The sequence below is a fragment of the Idiotropiscis lumnitzeri genome, chromosome 15 (assembly GCF_059441095.1).
Source record: "Idiotropiscis lumnitzeri isolate Australia: NSW breed Sydney's pygmy pipehorse chromosome 15, RoL_Ilum_1.0, whole genome shotgun sequence".
Classification (NCBI taxonomy): Eukaryota; Metazoa; Chordata; class Actinopteri; order Syngnathiformes; family Syngnathidae; genus Idiotropiscis; species Idiotropiscis lumnitzeri.
Window position 1 is genome coordinate 9865552 of NC_142405.1, and position 16672 is coordinate 9882223.

At 41.5% G+C, this 16672-nt stretch overlaps 2 protein-coding genes across 2 annotated transcripts; one reads left to right on the forward strand and one right to left on the reverse strand.

Moving 5' to 3' along the window:
• The first annotated feature begins 1277 nt into the window (after positions 1–1277).
• Positions 1278–9753, forward strand: LOC148322793 (CCN family member 1). Its single transcript, XM_088317648.1, has 5 exons — positions 1278–1530; positions 2518–2731; positions 3368–3808; positions 4276–4454; positions 7127–9753. The coding sequence occupies exons 1-5, from the start codon at positions 1480–1482 to the stop codon at positions 7430–7432; spliced, it is 1191 nt and encodes a 396-aa protein (XP_088173774.1). The 5' UTR covers positions 1278–1479; the 3' UTR covers positions 7433–9753.
• A 737-nt stretch (positions 9754–10490) lies between these two features.
• Positions 10491–16348, reverse strand: LOC148322794 (ATP-dependent RNA helicase DDX39A-like). The gene is made up of 10 exons (XM_088317670.1): positions 16195–16348; positions 15293–15509; positions 15061–15188; positions 14074–14350; positions 13878–13996; positions 13645–13776; positions 13127–13236; positions 12810–12954; positions 11093–11240; positions 10491–10724 (listed from the first exon to the last, which is right to left on the reverse strand). The coding sequence occupies exons 2-10, from the start codon at positions 15498–15500 to the stop codon at positions 10708–10710; spliced, it is 1284 nt and encodes a 427-aa protein (XP_088173796.1). The 5' UTR covers positions 15501–15509; positions 16195–16348; the 3' UTR covers positions 10491–10707.
• Between the last annotated feature and the right edge of the window lie 324 nt (positions 16349–16672).

Below are 16672 nucleotides of genomic sequence, written 5' to 3' on the forward strand. Positions count from 1 at the left end.
TTTAGCTCATATTTTTCCGTGCATATGCAAACTTTTGAAACATTGCAAGTGTAAGAACTGTACAGGGAAACCTGCAAAGCCTAACACACACTAAGTTTTTCCAAGTTTCCCCAGAACGTAATATTTAGTGAAAGAATTTGTTCCAGGCTTAAAATGACACCTCATTCAATTATTTTAACACTCATTCCCTTTGATAGATGAAGTCTCATCCATGTTTGGTAACTTTTGAACATGCAAGTTTTGTTTGACTTGTACTGCACATATTTTCCCAAAGAGTCAAAAAATCATTAAACCCTTGGGGCACTCGGATTTGGAGATTCCACAATTAATTTGCTTTTATACCTTTCTTTTTGCCACCATAGTTGAGAACTGTGCGGAATTTTACTACAAGACCTTTAACATAGTCCAAACATGTTAGAATATTACCACCGACTGGGCAGTTTTATTTTTATTATTCAACTGTCATGTAGGTAAATCAACAACTATTCAATGTTTGGCTATAAGTTTTAATGGTAGTCAAATATGACAGGTTGATGTGAGTTTGTTTGCAGCAAGTGTGCACATATGCACTGTAAATGGGCCTGTTTATACTGCAAGGATGAAGAAGGTGTGTATATTTCCTTTTGGCAGAACGTGCAGAAATAATTCAGTCAACTTTTACAGAAGCGGCAAAAGGAAAACATCAACAACAACACTGGTTAAGACGATGGAGTGTGTGTGGGAGTGCGTGAACATCAGGTAGCTGTAGGCTCAGGTGGAGCACACTTCCTGACAAGATGACAGCAAGGTTATCCAGGCAGGTCCTCATCTGTGCTCTCATGAACTGACCAAATGAACTATCCACCGACCTGCCCAGAGAGCGTGAGACAGAGAGTGAGAGAGAGAGAGAGAGAGAGAGAGAGAGAAACAGAGAGAGAGAGAGAGAACCTAGGAGTTAGGATAAGGGATGTAGACAGGATTACGACAGGATATAGGAAGTTAATAGTTTATTTTTTATGAGCAATGTACTTAGGCTATATGGCATGTCATGTGACAAAAGGCCAAAAGGTATGCATCTGAAACGAACATTAAAGGAGCAAAAATATTATGTCCACTTGATCATAAATAAATAAACACCCAAAGGACGGATCGTCTTTGGCATGTAGTCTTTCTGAATTTTATGAATGACCGCATTCACGTATGGCCGCGCCCCCTTTCTGTCTAGTCTCTCGCTAGGACGCTTTGGAGCGCGCCTCCGTGCTAATTGGTTAGCGGAGCAGCAGTGGGCGGGGCTACTATAAAAAGTACCGCGCTGATATAAAAACCAGCCCTGAAACTTTGATCGATGACATTTAACAAGTGATGGAGGACGTTTCGTGACCGTTGAGCCAATCGGACATAATCGTGTGTGGACAAACGCTATTGTTTTTGAACCGGAAGAGGATTTATTTATCTGTAACAAGTCCCGCTTGTCGACTTCTATGTGAATCAGCTGACAGCATGGGGATACTGCTGTTACTTGCTGTCATGCAAGCGGTGACAGTCGCTTTGGTGAGTGGGTGAGCTTTGTTATTTTGTTACAATTGCTTTGTTAGGACTGGGAAAATGAATTTGAGCAGCTAAAATAATCATTTATGCATCGCCTGATTGTAGTAGTATTTGGAACAGAGCCGGAAGCTGCATGAACAGTGGACACGAAATGTGAATGGCCCACAACACCTTCTATGTTGGCTTCAAGTATTTCATGTCTTTTTGTTTTTGTTTTAATAATTAGAAATAAACAAAAATCTGCCTGGTATAACACATCCCTAAAAACAACAAGACACTTTAGTTGACTATATTCTTAGCTAATAAAAGTGCATTGTCATTGATTATTATTGTTTGTTGAAACTATCTTACATTTAAACATTTATACAATTCATATACTTTGTGGATATTGGCTGTGCTTTAAAGTGCTATAATTTATTCATATTTCTTTTGTCCAGTACTGTAAAATATGTGGTGCACACAATCTAAATAATGAAGTTAAAGGATTAGTGTGTAAATTCACCCTGTTAAAAATGATTATAAATACCTGTACAGAAGTTAGAAGTTGTACACACACATGCACACACACTTATACACATACAAATATATATATATATATATATATATATAAATAAATAAAAGAGCACTAGTAAATGCTACGAATTATTTGATTATGTGCCGCGAGGGTAAAAGGGAAGGTGTGAAACAAAAGATGTAGCAACACGGAGGTAGTGGTGGTTTGAGGGCAAGGGGTCAGAGAACATCGCTTTCATCCATGCTCAGCCAGCGAAAGCCGGGCGGAAGGCGACAGCAGGTTACAGATATCCCTGCGGGGCTCGGGACAGAGCTGGTTATTCAACCAATGCTTAGCCTCGCACACTTTGAGGAATTTCTATGATGCGTGTAACATGAGTCTAACTATTGTCCAGTGGGGTTCTAATGTCGTTCCTCATTGCTTGGAAACTGCTGTAAACAGTTTTGAAAACTAATGCATCGCTTCCTTTCACGTAGGTGACTGCAGAGTGTCCGGTGCTATGTGAGTGTCCAGCCGGGCCGCCGTCCTGTCCTCCAGGGGTCAGTTCCGTGCCGGATGAATGTGGCTGCTGCAAAGTGTGTGCCGCGCAGCTAAACCAGGACTGCCACGAAGGGCAGCCCTGTGACCACCATAAAGGCCTGGAGTGCAACTATGGCAATGATGTTGGCCATACTCATGGCATCTGCAGGGGTGCGTACCTAAGAAGTGGTTTACAGCCACCGCGGAGAGCGGTTTTGGCTTCAGATTGGGCGCAGATTGGCTCTTACTTCAGGGTTGTGTAAGGGAATGTGTAACTTCAGGGAGGGGAATCTGGCTCCTGTGCTCAACGGCTGGAGTTTCTCTTTGATAGCAGCTTGAGGTTTGAAGCCAGAGCCACCTTTGAAAAACAGAGCACCTTCATGAGTTGCGCACTGAAAACGGGCCAAGTCCAGGATTTATATAAGTAGTTCTGTGTGTACACAAACAGCCCCATGAAACACACAAACATGCACGCACGTTCGGGGGTATTTTTACATGTGTGTTTATTTGGGGGTGTTTCTATATAAAGGGGGGTATCCGGGGTGTTGTATGGGGGAGTCCCACAGAGGGAGGGAAGGAGAACGACATTGTAAACAAGTCAACAATATTTTCAGGGCTAAGAATAGAATCTGGTTAACAAATTTGGAGATACTGTGTCTGTCCGCTCGTGGTGAACTCTTCTTAAAGGCGCCTATGAGCGCTCTTTTTTACTGCCAGCATAGGTCAAATGAATGGACTTTTTGACGTATATACCCGTCAATGGGAGTGAATGAGTTAATCTAATGCACTCATCTTTCTTGCTTCCAGCAAAGGCAGAGGGCCGCTCCTGTGAATACAACGGGCGTATCTATCAAAACGGGGAGAATTTCCGAGCTGGCTGCAAGCACCAGTGCACCTGCATCGACGGGGCGGTGGGTTGCGTGCCCCTCTGCCCCAGCCATTTGACCCTGGCATCACCTTCCTGTCCGGCCCCACACCTAGTCAAGGTGCCGGGCCAGTGCTGCCTCAGCATCGACTGCCACAAGGGAACCACGGTCGTGCCGCCGGTGCACCGCCGACCTCAACCTCCAGCTTACCCGCCGTACCCCTTCATCCCATACCCATCTTACCCTTACGCAAAGCCGTACGCAAAACCTTACCAGAAGCTTTACCCCTACAAACCCAAGAACGAGATGGACACGTTGGGAAACGAGCTAGTGGAGGTTAGCCGCAAATGGGACAAGCCGCGTGGCCACAAGCACCTGGCGGGTAAGTACGAGTTGTGTGCCTGAGTGTTTCCTGTAAGCAGTAAAGCATCATGTTTGTGTTTTTGCCATTTTGGCCCTTTGATGCACAAATAGCCCCGCTGTGAGCCTTTCGCTGTGTGTGTGTGTCAGCATTTACATGTGGCTTGTTTTCCACTGGCTCCTTGCACACCAAAGGTGCTCTCTCTCTCTCTCTCTCTCCCTCTCTCTCACACACATACACAGGTCTCACACAGCACATACCTCTGTCACCCGGCCTTCCCTCTCTGTAATCACCCTCTCTATGTGTTAGTGTTGCCTGTTCACTGAATGAGGCCAGTGTGCTTTGCATCTTGCCTCTCCTTTCCCGTTCACTCCTCCTCTGCTGCTTAAACTCCTAATTTTCACCTTCACTGATCTCACGTATTATCCTGCAAGTGTCTGAACGTTTTTGAATTCGTCCTTCACTCTCTCTTTCGTCCTCTCTCGCAGCGTGGAGGCAGGTGGGGGATCAGTGTGTGGTCCAGACGACTTCCTGGTCCCAGTGTTCTCGCAGTTGTGGGATGGGCATTTCCTCCCGTGTTACCAATGACAATGCTCGCTGTAAACTGGTCAAGGAGACCCGTCTGTGCAACATAAGGCCCTGCAGCTCCATATCGATCCCGGCCAAGGTGAGGAACCTTCTCGAGAAGGGCTCATGGGTGAGGTTAGAATGCTGCATCTATGTATGGCTCACGATAACTAGACGTGAGGTGCTGAGTTCATTCAGGAAATGGTTGCCCTCAAGGGATCAGATCAGTATTAATATCATTGAATGCATACAAGGCTCTGCTGCTGGGTCGCATGGAGACATGCTGGTCTGTTCCATCTATTCGCGGTTCTGTTGCTGTGTGGCCAACGTCCAATGTGGGATGTGATGAATGATGGAATTTGTCACTTCCTTTGAGCCCAGAAATATTAGAGGTAAGGCTACTTGAGGACCAATGGTAAAAAAAAAAAAAGGATATGAGGATACTTTGAAATGTCAGACATCATTTGTATGATTGTATTTAAACATTTAAATTGAAAAAAAAAGGGTCTTGATAAATGGAGTCTTTTAAGCGAGCAAAAAATGACGGGGAAACATTTAAGCTCCAAATGACCATATCTCACAAAAAATATTTTTATAGATTTCCAGTTCTGTGGTCATCACATTCCTCTTTGTCATCATAAAACTATGCCACATAGATCAATTGTAGCAATAATTATATGACAAAAAGCAGATATTTAGCATATTTTCGAAAACACATCATATTGACCAGAGATGCTTATTATTAAATATATTATTGTATTTCAATTGCTGCGGATGTTTTGCTGGTCCAAATTGATTTGCTCTGACCAACCAACCAAAAGATGGAAACACGTTGAAGTTATTCATGGAACCATTACGGCAGTACAACTGACAACTTATAAGTTCTTTTGAATACACGCCATCATTCCACTGATTCTTTTTTTTTTTTGCTTGTGAGTGCGAACTTGAGGTCCTCGGGATTTATGGTGGCAGTTCATCTCCCTTCACAAGAAGCAGCAGTTTGGTAAATAGTGAAAACCTCATCAAAAAAGCGGCTTCAAGCTGTTTATCGCCACACCAACTTGGAGTGTACTGTCAAACTAAACATAAAAAAAAGAGAATTATAACTTGAAATGAAATGGGCCCTAGCTTAATGCCAACATATAATGTAAAAAGTCCTTGACATTCTAATGGTTCGCATCGATAGTGACCATTTTAAAACCCTTTAAGCCAGGCGTGGGCAAACTACGGCTCAGGGGCCACATGCGGCCCGCCGAACTTGAAAAAATAATGTTGTTAATGTTTTATTTTCTTAATACTGTGTTTTTTTCAAAGACATATTGTTGTTATGCTTTTGTTCGCTTTCATTTAAAATTAAATTAATTTTTTTTCTCAGAAGAGGTGAGGTTTCCAAAACACTCCATCCATCTTCTCCTGGTCCGGCCCGCTGTCAAATTTTAGAAACATTTGTGGTCGCCAATCAAAAGTTTGCCGATCCCTGCTTTAAGCAATGGATATTTGAACATCATCGGTGGAGCCATATACTGTTTAAATGCAGTATAATATTCTAGGATCTTACTAAATCACTTACATTACCCACTTTATAGAACACTGCTCCTCTTTAGCCTTAAGGATTTGACTCTTGACAATATAAATATGCAGTATACAGCACTACTAAATACATCAAGCGTACTTTAGAACACTTTATAACGCTGAAAACGTTTCCCTCTTTGTTGGTGGCGGGTTTAGAATTGAAGCTGCACTCAGCATCTCTTTGCTGTGTGATATGAAGAGCACTCGAGTCACCCACTCTGTCGCTCCTTTCCTACACAACAGCCGCCAGCCCCGAGCCGCTCCGGAGGCTGATGGGTTGTTATGCACCTGTTTCACGCAGTGTTTGCAGAGCTGTCGTGGGTGTTAAGATGTGCATCGGCGTCAGTCGTTGCTTTTTGTTGGTACGCTCTTAACCCATGCGGTGTTCTGACCTCTTTTTGTTTTCTCTGTCCCTTGACTTTTAGTGCATTAACTAAGCTTTCAAGTCTGTGTGTTGGAGTAATGACTCGTTCCACACGGCTAATACCAAGTAAACGGTAACACAATATTATAGGGCTGTCTCAGGAATGCCGTTTTCTGTCGCCCGTTGACTTTACTGCTTATCCTGTCCATGGGGCAAGGGGGATGCTTTGGGGTTTATGCTAAAATGGTCTTGTGTTAGTGGTCACTTACGCTTGCTATACTGTTTGCAACTGCGTTTTAATTGCACTATAAGTTTTTTTTTTCAATTGCTAACCAGTCGGCCACCGTGTCACCCTTATAGAAACCATGGCTGTTTAATTTAAACATCACTTCTACATACACATGAAATAAAAGAATGTGTCTAAAAATAAGAAAAATACATACAGTATATATGAGGGAATTATTATTTTTTTTTATAGCTGGAGTATGTAGTCTTACGTCACCTCTCATCGCTCACATCTACCCAAAGAAACACCTCCAACTCACAAATGCGTGAGCACAGCAGAACGCCAAGGCAGTATGCTACCATTATGTGTTCATGATGAAATATTGCCAAAAACGAAATGTTACCGGTTTGATGTGTTTTTTTCTTCAAACTACAATCAATTAAAACATGATGGGCAATTATCTTTCCAAATGACCCAATGGAAACGCTCATCAGTGCTGCAGCTAAATGCGGCCATCCAATATGCAGCCGTCCACGTAGACCTTTCAACTTGCTTCTTTTTAACTTTTGGTGCTTAACCCCTTCCTCCCATTCACTTTGTACTTCCACAGAAAGGAAGGAAGTGCTCCCGAACCCACAAGGCCCCCGAGCCGCACCGCCTGTCCTACGCCGGCTGCAGGAGCACTCGCCTGCACAGGCCCAACTACTGTGGAGTGTGCCGAGACGGCCGCTGCTGTTCGCCTCGTCGCACGCGCACCGCGAGCGTCACCTTTGCCTGCCCCGATGGCGAACGCTTCACCAGATCCGTCATGTTCATCCAGTCATGCAAGTGCAACGACGAGTGCAACCATCTCAATGAGGCGGCCATGCCCCCGCAGCTCTGGCTTTACGGAGACACACACAAGTTCATTGACTAGTTTGTTGACTAGTTTGACTGACTCCTCAGACCCGACATTCCTAGCCCCCCAAAAAAACTGACATCACCACCCCAAACAATCCCCCAGGCACGTGCACAGATAGACTCCTAATGGTGCTCCAGCACCAGCGCTTTTGCCTTGGATGAGATAAGTTTCCTTTGCCTGGAGCCCCCCTTTTTTTTCTTTAATAGTCAAAATTGGCAAAAAAAAAAAAAACAAAAACCCTGTCTGTCATAAATTCTCCACACAAGTGTTTTGACATTAGACGGGTATTTATTTGAGTTCTTGTGAGAATTATGCCCCACACTGAGCAGTGGGCATACGCCATTTGAACAAGGGTGTGTAGACTTTTTATATCCACTGTAGCTTCCATCCACCTCCTTTGTACATAGATTTATTGACTGTGTTGATTGTGTTAAAAGAAATTAATACATATGTTAAATATATCTACTACTGTCTTTTTTTTTTTATTGCGTGAATAACTTTGGTGTGTGGTGCCCTTTTGTTGGCTTGAGCACCTGCACCCAAAAATGTCTGTGCACGTGCCTGTAGTCCACATTATATAGGGTGAAAAGTAACTTGCTATTTTAAAATATTTGAATTATTTATTTATTGCATTTTTTTTCATGTTGGTTCTAAATTTGGTCTGTAATTTTGTTTTCTGTATTTCCCAACTTTTATTCAAATGATCCCATTTCACTTGATTGGTCCAAAAATTATTGATTCACTCCAATTATCTTAGTTCATCGATCAATACCAGCGACATGTAGTGACAGGCAGAAAAATTCAATGCTCTAATGGTTGGGAAATCAATCTTATAAAAATGACAGAGTACATTTTTATATTGAGAAATATGAAAAAAAACAATATATAAATAAGTAATAAGTATGATTATTACAATAGTGAGTGGCTTTTCAATTACCCTGTAGAATCTGTCCTTGGTGTATCTATGAGTTGAACTCTGTGAGACTTTTTTTTAATTTTTTATGGGGAATGCCATGTAAATAGCTGGCACGAATACATAACTGTTGCTGTTTAATTTTGTTGGTCATCTGACAGAAGTTATGAATGAAAGTGGCCTAATAGTACTGATAAACCAAAAATGTCGATGTGGAGAGTACTTGACCCAAAGGCCCGATGATGACGTGTTCATTCTGACATGCATGTGGCCCATGACCTTATTTGGTATTTATTCATTGGTATTTATTGTCGGGTTTCACACGTAAGGGAAGGCAGCAAATTTGGAGAAGCCGAAGGACAAAACAGCTGAGGTCTGTCAGCCATTGGAAGAGGAGCTTCTACAGATTGACATCAGTCAGATTGAAGATGGATGATGAAGGTTACAGATTTTGGGGGAAAGAAAACTGATGTGTTGAGGTTTTGAAAATCCATGTCAAAGGTTGTTTACACAGCTGGACTCATCCCCTGCTTTGTCTCCTCAAGAAATTGAGGCATTTAGCAAGCACCGGCAGAACAAGCCTGGGAATCTGGCGCCAGGAAGTCGACTACAAGATTCTGCGCAAATTACAATCCTGACTTGAGGAGCAGGGAGAGCTAAATCCTCGCTGGCCGGGTTGCTATAAAAATGAAAAAAAAAAAAAAAATATTCGTAAACCTATCATTTGTGACGAGAGGGCGGAACTGCTGCTCTGTTGAGAAGGGCCTATCATCAAGCAGCCATGTTTGGAGGCTGAGTCATCATCATCATCAACCCAAAGCATTAGTCATGCGTCTTGCTGTTATTGTAAAGTGGACTCAACCAAGGGAGTTTTCACGAGAGTATTTTGGTTCTACAGTCAAAGAGAAGCTAATTTTCTGGGGATGTTTTTGGAATTTGATTCATGCCCTGCTGCAGTAACACAACTTGACTTTAACCAAATACATATTTTAAACCATGGGGAACATTCTATTGAAATAGTTCTTCCTTTTGTGCCATAGTGGATTAAGCAAACTTTTTTTTTTTTTCCATATGACGTTTTTTAGTCAAATGTGATGCTTCCTGTGCTGCATAGATGCCGTTGCTCTAGAACTATACCTTTAGTTTTGTTATAGGGACATACTAGAGCAGCAATGTCCAGGCTGTATATGGGCCAACCTTTTTATCAGTTGTACTGACATAGTCCACGTATATTTTAGCACTGAATACGTCTGGATTCGGATCCTTTACATGCATCTCAGTGCAAATGTGGAGGATTGTAAATCTAGGAGTGTACATTAGATTCCATCTGTAATAATTACAGCATGATTTTAATTGTGTATATTCCATTAAAGATTTCTACAGTCAAATTTTGTCAGTAGATAGACTGCCTTGTGATTCTTTTTGATGGAATTTGTTAGCTATCATTTCACTTCGACAATTTGGAGGTCAGAAATGTTATAGGCCATTGTATCTATCGCCTTTCATACACTGAAAAAATGGTGTGGTGAATTTACTCCATTTTGTTTCATTAAGTGGTTGCATTAAATAAAACCGACTGGATTCTGGAAAAAAAAGTGTCTGCAACCAGATTTTATTTTGTGCGACCATTTGACGAAATAAAATTCAGTAAATTCAACACACCAATTTTTTCAGTGTAGATAAGGTTGGAAAAAAATGCCCATGTGAAATTGTTTAGATACCTAAATAATACTTTCAGATTTATATATATATATACACACCATTTGTAAATTGTATTGTAATTTGCAATAAATCAACAAACTAATAAGTTCAACACAAACCCAAAATTCATTTTATACAATTTCAGGAATAGCATATTATATTAATGCAACAAATATCACAAGACTCTTGATAATCTAAATGGGTGTGTATGGGGGGGGTCTTACAACTATTCTTATAAAACTACTTTTCCCCTAGAAAATATGAATTTGTCTTTGTGGCAATTCAAGCTGTTTCCCCTCAAATATAGGCAACTAAATTATTCCGACGGCATTTAGGTACACAGATGATTTAATTGGAATTAGGATTATGAAGGGGTCCCTTTTAGGGGGAAAAAAAAAGATAGTTTGAAGTCCCTAGTTTAGAAGGTCAAACATATCTTAAATGAAGAGAAATAGAACATGATTTTTTTACAAGTTTAATTTTGATTAAGAGAAAACATAAAAATCCATCCATCTATGCATCATCAGACAAAAACAATCATACACCGAGTCCCCAAAACTGACAAAAATAGTTTGATGAGAGGGAACGGCCGGTGCTTTCAAATACAAAGCAAAGTACGTCTAAGTCCAAGTACACGATGAGCTCTAGAGATGCGATGTCTGCCAAGCTGGGGGATTCATCTGGACTGCTCAACTAAAGTGGAAATAAAGAGGGGAGACATGAGTTGAGTATGTAAAAACTCCTAAAGGGCAACAGCTGAAAATACCAACTACAACAGGTGAAAGATGTAAACGCCATTACAATTTAATGAGCTGTGTAGTTGCATAGCAGCGGCGCCAACTGTTTTCCCAAGTTGCCAAAACGACTAAATAACACTGATTATCTGAGCGCCAATCTTGACACCAGACTCCGGGGGCTCACGGAGCAGTTGCACACAGAATAATTACAGGTGATTTACAGTGAAGTGACAGGAATCAATCTAAATCACCAAATCATTCCGGTGGGTCAGACCACAGGGCTCAGCCTCCTTTCAGACGCTTTTAGAAAGCGCCAGGACTTACTGTAAGAGGAGATGTCGATTTCATCGGGCAGCTCGGCCACGTTGACCTCAAAACGGTTCTGCACGTCGTTCAAAGTCTTGGCGTCGGTCTCGTCCGACACGAAGGTTACAGCCAGGCCTTTGGTGCCGAACCTACCAGCACGGGCAACCTGGGGAAAGCAAAGAAAGGCAGGGGGCTGTGTGTCAAACAGGATCAAGCAGAATAAATGTCAACCGCCGTGACATTGTTCCGGATAGAGTCGAGCTTTTTTTTTTTGTAATGGGCAACATTGTAGTTATGGTCTCCTTAATAGTCAGTTTTGACTTGGGCATGACTGATATTGATTTTTTTAGGCTGATGGCGAATCCGATATTAGACAGAATAAGATTCTGATAAACGATTAATCAACAAAATATATAAAGGATGGTCTCCTAAAGCTTAAAACAATAAAGATATGGCTTACAGATAAACATTTAACCGTACCATATTTTGTCCATTAGAACTTGTTAAGCATTACAACAGAAAAATCCGACACCGGGTTTTAAAGATAAGAGTTGTCGCTCAGCCTTGTTGTTGTTCAGTCTTTTCAATCTGGTATTTCAAGAGTGACCACCCTCGACATGCTTTGTCCAGTTCACCGGACAGCAAACAAAATGAGGCACCAGAGAGGTCAAATGGATTTCAAGCTGAATTCTCAGCTAAAGTTTACTGTAAAACAAACAGGTAAATCAAAGAATCTAACAATGAAAGTTGAGCTAGCCTAATGTGAATGGCCATAGACGGACTAATATTAATTAGCCGCGATGATGCAGTAATTAAAATTCTTAAAAAAAAAAAAAAAGTGCTTGCTTCAAGCTGTTAATTGCCACTTCGAGTTGTAATGTACTGGGAACCTAAACATAAACCAAGGACACTTACACAATGTACTCAACCATCCATCCGTCCATTCATTATCCATACCGCTTATCCTCATGAGGGTCGCGGGCGTGCTGGAGCCTATCCCAGCTGTCTTCGGGCAGTAGGCGGGGTACACCCTGAACTGGTTGCCAGCCAATCACAGGGCACACAAAGACAAACAACCATCACACACCACAAAACCGTCTGGGGGAACTCAACCCAAGAAGTAAAAACTGTTAGATTGCAAAGGTGTCTCTCTTCTATATCTGATACTCCAATCGTGTTCCCAGAAAAAAAAAACAAAAAAAACACTGCATCTTGTACTCACCTAAAGTGGCCACGATATTTACATGTTCCAAATTGATAGACCTTCTCGCACGCATCATTTACTGACAAAACGAGACAAATACATGCTACACATGGGACTGATCCACTTACCTAGCCAGTTGACTCGCAACAGTCGTTCCTCTCAATCGCTGACGTTAGCGGCTAGTGGCTAACAGCTAGCTGCCTTGTCCATTCCCTGACGGCGCTCAGGCCGATAGCCTCCGAAAGTGTATTTAAATTTAAATGCAAAACTCCATAGACAGGCTATTAAACTAGCCTTGACGTCACAGTGTTGGAATCATTTAAAGCAATAGCTTCTTGAACACAAATGGTGCAGCAAAGCAGGTAGACAAACAATACAACTACAGGTTTTATTCTTATTACAGTCAAATTGAAAGTTAAGAAAATGTGTAATTTTAGATGAAGTAGACGACTGATGTGGCTGATGACGGTTTTCATCAAAGTGATGCGATATCGTTTTGTCCTGATAAAAAGAAAATGTTTCCATTCTTACCCTGTGTAAATAAGTGTCTGAATCTTCTGGCATGTCGTAGTTGAAGACTATATTGACTCGCTCGATGTCCATCCCTCGGCCAAAGAGGTTGGTGGCCACCAAAATGCGTCTTTGGAAGTCTTTAAATTGCTGATAGCGAGACAGTCTGCGGAGGGGAGCAAAGTATCATCAGTACAGCTGCCACAGGCATTACTGGAGCGCTTGCCACTTTGAAAGCAATTATGAGGACAGCTAACTGGTGCCACTAAATGCAGCATTAACATACTTGGGAGGTCAACAGGGAACAATTTATGAAAGAACACGTGTGGAGCCCTCACCTCTCCTCCTGGGCCATCCCTCGGTGGATGGAAATGGCAGGGAAATTCTGCTCCACCAGAAGTTGTGACAAGGCGATGCAGCGCTGGATTTTCTTGACGAAGATCACCACCTAGAGGCAGAAGAGGGTATCAAACAATTTAGTCCACTATTTCCTACTTCATTTTCGAGGCAATAGAAAATAACACCTGAAGAAAACTGGTACATTTCCACTTTATTGATCCTGGAAATGCACTATATAATGAAGCAAAACAATAAGGTTCCAATTCTTTTTTCAAAAAAAAAAAAAAAAAAAAAAACATGACTTAATTTCCATACATCCAATTTCCATTCCGTAAATCAGGTTACTAATAAAACTTGAAGTTTCGCTGTATAGTGGATCTCTGCCAATCGCGGGGAGTAAGGACCGGGTCGGTCAAATATTCCCCCCCCCTCTCATTTATTCAAGAAACCTACAATTGAGTTTTTAATTCAAAATCCATCGTTTAGTAATTAACGTTACAATAATAATTCAGCTCACCTGGTTAAACTCCAACACGTCGAGCAGGTCAAATAGCTTGCGATTCTTCTCACTGTCCTTCAACTTGCAGTAGTACTGTTGCAGGCCATGCAGCGTCAGCTTGGTCTCATCATCCACAAATACCTCCAAGGGCTGCACGAGAGAAGAACAGGCTGTTGTTAGGTGTTAACGTGGTCAAACAAAGTATGCGGTGCAAAAAAGCTGCAATGCAATGCCATTTCCATTTCGCTTACGTCCTGCATAAATTTGCGACAGACTGGTCGGATCTCCTTGCTCAGCGTGGCACTGAACATCATGACCTGTTTCTCCTGGGGCGTCATTCTGAAGATGTCCTGTACGTCACACCTCATGTCTGCACAAAGACCATCAAGACAAATTAACCACACGTGTAAATCAATTACTACACACAAAGATTTCAATAGAACATACCAAGCTGCTCCAACATTTTGTCACACTCATCCAGGACAAAATGCTTGATGTTCTTCAGACTGAGCGTTTTATTGCGGATGAGAGCGAGAATGCGGCCTGGCGTCCCAACCACTATATGAGGGCAATTCCTCTTCAGGACGTCCTCGTCGTTCTTGATCGGCAGCCCGCCGAAGAATACCACCGATTTGACCGCGGGCATGTACTTGGAGAAGCGCTCGTATTCTTTGCTAATCTGGAAGGCCAGCTCTCGCGTGTGGCACATGACTAATACTGCGACCTATAACAACAGAGAGAGAGAGAGAGAGAGAGAGAGAGAGATGATGCTTGATCTACTCACACAACGAGGCAAGAAAGAAAATGAACAGCATGGCAAGCGCATCAGGCCCTAATAAAATATTATTTTAATTTTTAAAAACATTCACCGTTAATTATCTCCCCCATTCATTTGTAGAATGACTGACTTGACCCCACTCTGGGAGGTACTTTATATTTCTGACCCTAAAAAAGACCCTTACCCAAAATGAACATTCATCAAAACACACAGAACTAAATGCGTCTTCATTACAGATATTTTTTTTTCCTCTTGAGAATACAAAGAATCCATTTTATCAAAACATACAAATGGCCACTATGCCTTGGCAAGTTGGCAGTGCTTAGTGCAACCGACTTCTGCCATGGAGAAAACAATGTGTAAATGGGTCTGCTCATGTCAGGGGTTGTTTTGAAAAAGAATCACTACAAAGGTTACAAAAAAATAATAATAATAAAAAAATCTGGTAAATATCACTAAGCCATTTTGTCAGTGTCAGCTTAGAACGATTTGTACTAAGGAAGTCACTAGAAATGATGCGAAAGAAACACACACTAAGATATAAACGTTATCACCCAGACTTAAAAAGGTAATCAAAGTTAAAAAAAAACAACAACAAAAAAAAACAAGTACATTAAAACATAGATAACCTAAGTATATATATGTTAGATACTAACCTGTCCATCGACTGGTTCAAGCTGCTGAAGAGTGGCCAAAACAAACACAGCTGTCTTGCCCATACCCGACTTTGCTTGACAAAGGATGTCCATGCCCAAGATGGCTTGTGGGATGCATTCGTGCTGGACTATGCGAGACAGACGAAAATATTTAAATCAACACTTCCCATGAAAAGAAACATCAACATAATTGTGACAGCCTATCAGAATTGAAACCTGAAAGAAGCATCACCTTCCGATGGATGTTCAAAGCCACAGTCGATAATAGCACGAAGTAACTCGGGTTTGAGCAAGAAGTCCCTGAAGCCGGAACTGTGGATTGAAACATAGGATCCCTTCACCTCCTTCTTGCTGGCGGGATCTCCACTCTCGGGTGCTCCTTGGGGTTCGTCGTCATCTTCGTAGTCGAGCAGCTCATTATCAACGTCGTGCTCAGCCATCTTGACAACCTAAAATAATTACATTATTATAACAGGTTTTAGCAAGGTCTATCGTGCAGCTAAGAAAATACAATGAGGAGAAATGAATCCACATCAATTTGTGGGTGATAATCTGAGTTAAATTGCACAAAGTACAGGCTGATAATAAGATCAAAGTGTGGAGCACAATGAGGACCTGATTGAAGAAGAAAGTGAGGAATAGTGGTCATATGCTTCGGAAACTAAATGGCAAAAGCAGTGCACATCTGTACCTAATCAGTAATCCAAATAATGGTTGATTATAAACAGAGAGCATGCAATCATCAACGCCAATCTGTGTCTACAACTCTCTTGGTCTCGAATTTAAAATTCGCATTGCTGAGCCCACCAGTCGGCATAATGTTGCATAACAATAGATGAGGTGGCAAGCAAACTAGCTTAATCATACACTGCTACGAATATGTTTATATCTTGTTTGCTTGGTGGCTTTTGATAGAAGCAAGGGGAGACTTGCACTGTCTCGGGTGACGATCCTAAATAATGCTAGGCTACAATAGGCTAAATAGATCACTAGCACAATACAATGCAGAGTCTATCTATTCTGTGTTCGTTCCGTGTTCATTTACAGAATAATCACAAAGGGCCGCAAATTGAAAATCGGCGCCAAAGTTTAATAACTTCCATTCATTTATGACAACTATTACAAAACTCTTACCTGAATAATAAGAGATGTAACTATAGCGGTGAATGAAAAACCGCATGGGAGGCCTCACAAGGTTATACTTGCAACCGGATGTCCCGCCTAGGTCAAAAACCGCCTACGTCATTGGTGGATTTCAACACTCGCAATGTGAACAACGCCAGCGATTGGACGATAGCAAAGTTACGGTTTATAACCCGCTTACAATAGCGCCAATCAAGTTAGATTTAGCGCTTGGTTTGAAATTTGGGGGGGATTTTTTAAGAAGCTTTTTGACTAAAATTAACTTGTTTTAAAAAGTCTAGCCTAGTCGTAAAAGTCATGTTCTATTGGTAGATCGTTTTTCTTATTTGAAGTAATATATTTGCTATTGCTTCTCGTGTTTTTTAATTTTTTTTAAAAAAAGTTTTTTGCAACTTTTCAAAAGAGACAAACTGGCTTCAAAACGGCATCGTGTGTTGCAATATTTACAATATTTACTACTAGAGCAGGT

Bases quoted from the DNA above. Each gene is read 5' to 3' on its own strand.
- LOC148322793 (XM_088317648.1), top strand. From the start codon at position 1,480: ATGGGGATACTGCTGTTACTTGCTGTCATGCAAGCGGTGACAGTCGCT. The intron at 3,809-4,275 runs GTAAGTACGAGT...CCTCTCTCGCAG, and splicing joins TGGCCACAAGCACCTGGCGG to CGTGGAGGCAGGTGGGGGAT. The intron at 4,455-7,126 runs GTGAGGAACCTT...GTACTTCCACAG, and splicing joins CCATATCGATCCCGGCCAAG to AAAGGAAGGAAGTGCTCCCG.
- LOC148322794 (XM_088317670.1), bottom strand. From the start codon at position 15,500: ATGGCTGAGCACGACGTTGATAATGAGCTGCTCGACTACGAAGATGAC. The intron at 14,351-15,060 runs GTTAGTATCTAA...CTGTTGTTATAG, and splicing joins TTGAACCAGTCGATGGACAG to GTCGCAGTATTAGTCATGTG. The intron at 13,777-13,877 runs GTAAGCGAAATG...TCTCTCGTGCAG, and splicing joins GTCGCAAATTTATGCAGGAC to CCCTTGGAGGTATTTGTGGA.